This window comes from Pipra filicauda, unplaced genomic scaffold, assembly GCF_003945595.2.
Source record: "Pipra filicauda isolate LSUMZ 115617 unplaced genomic scaffold, ASM394559v2 scaffold15_size4787011_pilon, whole genome shotgun sequence".
NCBI lineage: Eukaryota > Metazoa > Chordata > Aves > Passeriformes > Pipridae > Pipra > Pipra filicauda.
In genome coordinates, this window is record NW_024104096.1 from 2,580,111 (window position 1) to 2,585,421 (window position 5,311).

At 46.8% G+C, this 5,311-nt stretch overlaps 1 protein-coding gene across 5 annotated transcripts in view; it reads left to right on the top strand.

Annotated features, from left to right (window-relative positions):
• The window catches only part of ENTPD1 (ectonucleoside triphosphate diphosphohydrolase 1), a 32,651-nt gene that overhangs the window by 22,723 nt on the left and 4,617 nt on the right, over positions 1-5,311 (top strand). For all 5 annotated transcript variants that reach the window (XM_027710903.2, XM_027710904.2, XM_027710906.2 and 2 more), the window contains 6 exons: positions 964-1,114; positions 1,983-2,142; positions 2,778-3,014; positions 3,480-3,740; positions 4,728-4,847; positions 5,029-5,166. In XM_027710903.2, the coding sequence (XP_027566704.1) occupies positions 964-1,114; positions 1,983-2,142; positions 2,778-3,014; positions 3,480-3,740; positions 4,728-4,847; positions 5,029-5,166 (1,067 nt within the window). The remainder of the gene's footprint in view (positions 1-963; positions 1,115-1,982; positions 2,143-2,777; positions 3,015-3,479; positions 3,741-4,727; positions 4,848-5,028; positions 5,167-5,311) is intronic.

A 5,311-nucleotide genomic window follows, 5' to 3' on the forward strand; every position in this document is an offset into this window, starting at 1 on the left:
AATAAATAAAATGTCAGCGTGCACTCTTGCTGAAGTGCTGATGAATATCAGGCAGTGAGAGGGAAGGGCATGGTTTGCTCTTTTTCAAGGCTTCTCTGCAAGCTAGGCACTGGGCTTAAGGCCCAAGGTTGCTCAACTTAAGCATGTCACGGTTTATTTTTTATTCTATTTAATTGCTGTGTAGATATTTTATGGTTCAGGAAGGCATAAATGAAGCCTAAGGGTGCACACAACAAGGAGCAGCACAGACCATCATGGATCACTGCACTCTGAAGGGATGAGAGGTATTGTCAGACCTGCCTGGGGTCTTTTCAGGCCCCTGCAGTGCAGGGAAGAGCCATACCATTATCAAGCTGCTGCCATAGCTGCTCAGCACTGCACCATCCCACATCATGGGAGCATATCATGCTGAGCATATGGCAACCTGGGGCGAGTGCAGCCTGGGCTTCACTGCTGCGCAGGCACTGGGCCTGGGGCAGTTCAGGGGACGCGTGGCAGAGAGGGACAATGCATTTTGCTTTGGGTTAGCGTGAAAGGCAATAGCTGCAAAACACCCAGTGTTGTAGTGTGACTATAAAGTACACAGACAGACAGCATCTGCCCCTGGAGGACCCAGCACAGTGAAGGGTCAGAGATTTTCAGGCGCAGATCCAGGGTACTCTCAGGCAGACTCAGAGAAGTCTGCAGCTGTTCAAGACATACTCAGGAAATGGTTTGTTTCACTGCAGTCCTCATCGCTAGTTCATAGCCTGCTTCTTGGAGAACAGGTGGCAGATGCTGGGCACTGTGGCCATCCCCCTGTGCATTGGGTTTAGTTGGTGCTGTAGGATTTCTAAAGCTTCTCAGGATTGGGGGTTTGAATTTGATACTGCTGCCTGTGATATGGTTTAATACACCTGCTCATGGCAGCATTGTGGGGTTATGCTTGGAGTTGGAGCAATGAAGTGTCTTTATTTCTTGCAGGCCCTGGGATCTCAGGTTACTCCCATGCCACAGAGAAGGCAGGTCCCTCTCTGGCACAGTGCCTACAACAAGCAAAAGAGGTGATTCCCTCAACGCAGCACAAAGAGACACCTGTCTACCTCGGAGCAACTGCTGGCATGCGGCTTCTCAGGTACTGTAGGGCCTGTCCCCTTCTCCTGCAGCACTGCACATGGGATCACCATGGATGTTCAGTGGGGGCCTCTTGGGAGAAGTCCTTGGAGATACTGCCAGCTCACACTGTGCCCAGATACCCTCTTGTGAAGCTGACCTCTCTGAATCCCGAGTCCCCCTGGCTCTTTCCTTGCTTGCTCAGCTTGCCCACTCAGTCCAACCTTCCATCATCTCCTGCATCCAGATGCAGCACAGAGACACCAGGAGATCAGCAGTGCCAAGCTGATGCTTAGACATTCTCCATATCAAAGGGATGCTCAAACATCCCCACTATCTGGTATTAGGCCTAACCCAGAATTTTTGAGCTCAACCATGTTGTAACTTCCCACATATCTTGACTCATCCTGGGGCCATCAGAGGATAAGGTAACTTTATAATCACATACTCCTTTAGTTCTTATTTGTGTTTTTCATGGGGGTGCCCCAGAACCCTTGTCTAGCTATAACTCAGAGCTGATCTTATGTATATATTGCCTGGGAGATCTCCCTGGGGATACCTTCCGGATTTCTTCTCAAATGGTTCTTGTGAAGAGTGAGAGGAATCTCCACAGTGCAATTCCTATCAGGACACATGCTCCAGAAGAACAAGAGCTCTGGTCTCTGCTCCAAGTATCACTCTCAGCTCCAGGGTCTATAAGTGTCAGACCTGCTGTCAAGGTGTTGACAGAGAGGGTCATGGCCAGTTGGAACTGGACGACCCATATGAATAACTGTTCTCTTACAATTAACACTTGGTGGGGAGTTTTAGCCTGCCTACGCAGAATAAAGCTCATAGACTACTGAGAGCTGTCAGCCAGAGTCACTCCATCCTTTCTTCCATTCATCCAGGTTGGAGAATGAAAGTGCAGCTGACGAAGTCTTGTCCTCAGTAGAGACGACACTACGCTTAGCTCCGTTCAACTTCCAGGGTGCCAGAATCATCACTGGTGAGGAAGAAGGAGCCTATGGATGGATCACCATTAATTACCTTCTGGGCAGTTTCAAGCAGGTAGTATTTCTGTAGCAAGTATGTTTGAATAATTGGCTTGCAGCACTTTGTAAATCATGCCTTGCAAGAAGCTGTTGCAAGCACTACCTTCCCTTGTAAGCCATTTACCAGGGATCAGGAAGCTGCACATCTTGCCTCAGCAGTTACCGTGAGTATATCCTGACACTTAGTGATATCAGGCTGCACCACTGTAGTCAGGCTTAAAGCACTGAAATAAAACACCAGCATCTTCAATAATTTTGCTTGAGTACAGTGTCCTTCTCACTTCCTGATCTAAAATACTTCTGTGTCTGTAAAGTCTGACAGTGATTCTTTACTATTGAGCTTATAAATCATCTGGGAGCTGAAACAGTAAATTGGCTGTCTTTTTCTCATAACAATTGTATTACATTTTATATTCTTAGTCCTCCTGCAAACACTGTGATGTGATCCACGTTATGCATTTACAAGCCTGCATCTTTCTTGTGCCATGTTCCAGTTCTCATGTCATGTCCCTCTCCAAGACTTCCTGTGTTTTCTGTGTTCTGTGCTTCTGCTTCTCCACATAAGTCTTTCTCTTTTTTTTTTATCTCCAAAATAAAATTTTCTCCATGCCTGATATATCTGTTTTACTTTGAAATTAATTTTTTTTAAAGTCTGGCTGGAAAAAGCTTCTGCATTCCCTGAAATCCACAAGTGAGACATCAGGAGCACTAGACCTCGGAGGAGCCTCAACACAGATTACCTTTGTATCAAAGGAACTCTCTTCTGAGTCTCCAGAGAACGAGCTCTACTTCCGTCTCTATGGCAAGGATTACCAGGTGTACACACACAGCTTTCTCTGCTATGGGAAGGACCAGGCTCTGCAACAGAAACTGGCCAGGGACCTACAGGCAAGTATATCTACACCTGTAATTTCACATGGAGAACCTGGACCCTCCCATCTTTGGCATACTGGTGCTGTGTCCCAGCTAAATGCCTCATCTCTTAGTCTGGATTAGGGAAACATCATTGTCCTCCATATAAACTGGGCACAAGGTGCCCAAAGAGGTGCCAGTCAATACTTTCACTCAGGGGAGGCAATATTTTACAGTCTCTGAGAATCCAAAATCAACAGCAGCTTCACAAACTGTGGCTGAAAGTAATTTGCCCAGGGTCCTAGATGGAGGCTGTAGCAGTACCCACACCTTCCCCCTCAAAGCCAGTGTCTTAAGCCATCCTCATCCCTTTGACCTGATGTGTGCACCTTGATGTGATGTACCATGACAAGTGCTTTGTGGCCACCATTCCCTGTGGCTCTTTCTCAGGGTGTTACTCTAGAGCGAAGTGTAACAGCTTGAGTTGATTTTTACTTTCAGACCGTGGAGAGCAGCAGTCTCCTTGACCCGTGCTTTCACCAGGGGTATCAGAGGACTATAAATATAAGTGACTTCTTCAAAAACCCTTGTACATCAGACAAGAAAAAGCAATTACCTTTCAGCCAGCTGTACATAGAGGGAGAGGGGGATTATCAAAAGTGCCGAGAAAACATCCAGAAACTCTTCGACAAAACCAATTGTCCTTACTCCAGTTGCTCCTTCAATGGGATATACCTACCTCCATTACAAGGGGATTTTGGGGTGAGTCTTCACAGTCTTCAACTCTCTATAATTCAGAATGTCAGAAGAGCAGAAGCTCTTCATGACTGAGGCAGGAAATCATTTATAAGATAGCTTTTTGGACATGTACCTACAAAAGTAGTGCTGCACTTGTGGTGAGAGCAGACATGTAAGAGCTACTTCAGTAACTACTGGCCAGCCAGTACTGCACTGTTCCCATTCTAACCCATCTCCTTGGGGTTCTGTATTTACTAATTCATTTTTAAGCAGTCCTTCCTGATGGCCAGCACCAGAGGCAGGAGAGCCTGTTGCAGGCGGGTACCCTGCTCCACAAACCTTGTCTCCTGAGGTCAGTGGTGGAACCAGACCTGAAATTCACCCAGCAGTGTCTGAGTGCTACTAAAACCAGTCAGCTCACCTGTCTGCTTCCCAGACATGATGAGGAGACTGCACACTGAACAACACACATTATGTGTGACACCATGCTGACCATCAGTCCTAGCGCTGCAAGACTTGAGTGACTTTGAGCCTTTCTGGGGAACTGTTAATACGTGCTTGCCCTGTTCATAAACTGCCCTCTACCTACTGGCCATGGTCAGAGAGGGGTTTTCTGGACTTCAGATTATATGATGGGGCTCTGTACAGTCCTTTCAGACTATCACTTCTGCTCTTTGTGGTGATATTGGTTGCACACTCCCTTCATTCAGTTGCCAAAATGGGATCACAGTTGTGATGGCAATCAGCATTCACTGTATGCCACTGGCACATGTTAAGGAGAGAGCTTACAGAAGCTCTTCAGGATACCATAATTCCTACCTCCACCTCTCAGCTGTTCTGAGGGGGTATGTCTCAAAATGACATCACTCTTGAAAATATACCTGCTCTTATGTGTGTGATGTTGCTTCTTATGCTTCTCTATCTGTAAACAAACTCATTTTTTTTAATGGGATTTCTGCTGTTCTGCTCATGCTGAGGCTCAGTCAGATTAAAACAATCTTTCTCCTTCAGGCTTTTTCTGCTTTCTATTTTGTGATGAACTTTTTGAACTTGACCGGTGAAGCAAGCCCTGTTCCCCTGAACAAAGTGACCAGAACCATTGAGAGCTTCTGTGCCCGGCCTTGGCAAGAGGTGAGCAGTGCTTGTTGTGGTAGACTATGGCTGCTGATACTTTTATGTAGGATAAATGGCTGGGGTTAATTTCCAAAGCAAGATGGGAAAGATTCCCCCAGCACCTATAGTGGATGCTCAGGCACAAGCTGGAGCAGTGGGAAGGTGTGTTTAACAGCCTAGTGATTGCCTCCTTCCCTAGGTGAAGACAATGTATCAAAACATCAAAGAGAAGTACCTGAGTGAATATTGCTTCTCTGGAGCCTACATCCTCTCTCTCCTGGAAAATGGCTATGAATTCACCGAAGATAACTGGCAAAGGATCCACTTCCTTGGAAAGGTTTGTATCGTGGTGGGGAGGGCTCTACTCTACACACCCCTACTGCACAGCCCGGCCCTTCATCCCCAGGAGGGTGACTGCCCCAGCAATGCCACAATTAGCCCCTGCACCTCCCAGTGCTGATTCTGCTCCTCTTCTGTTTCAG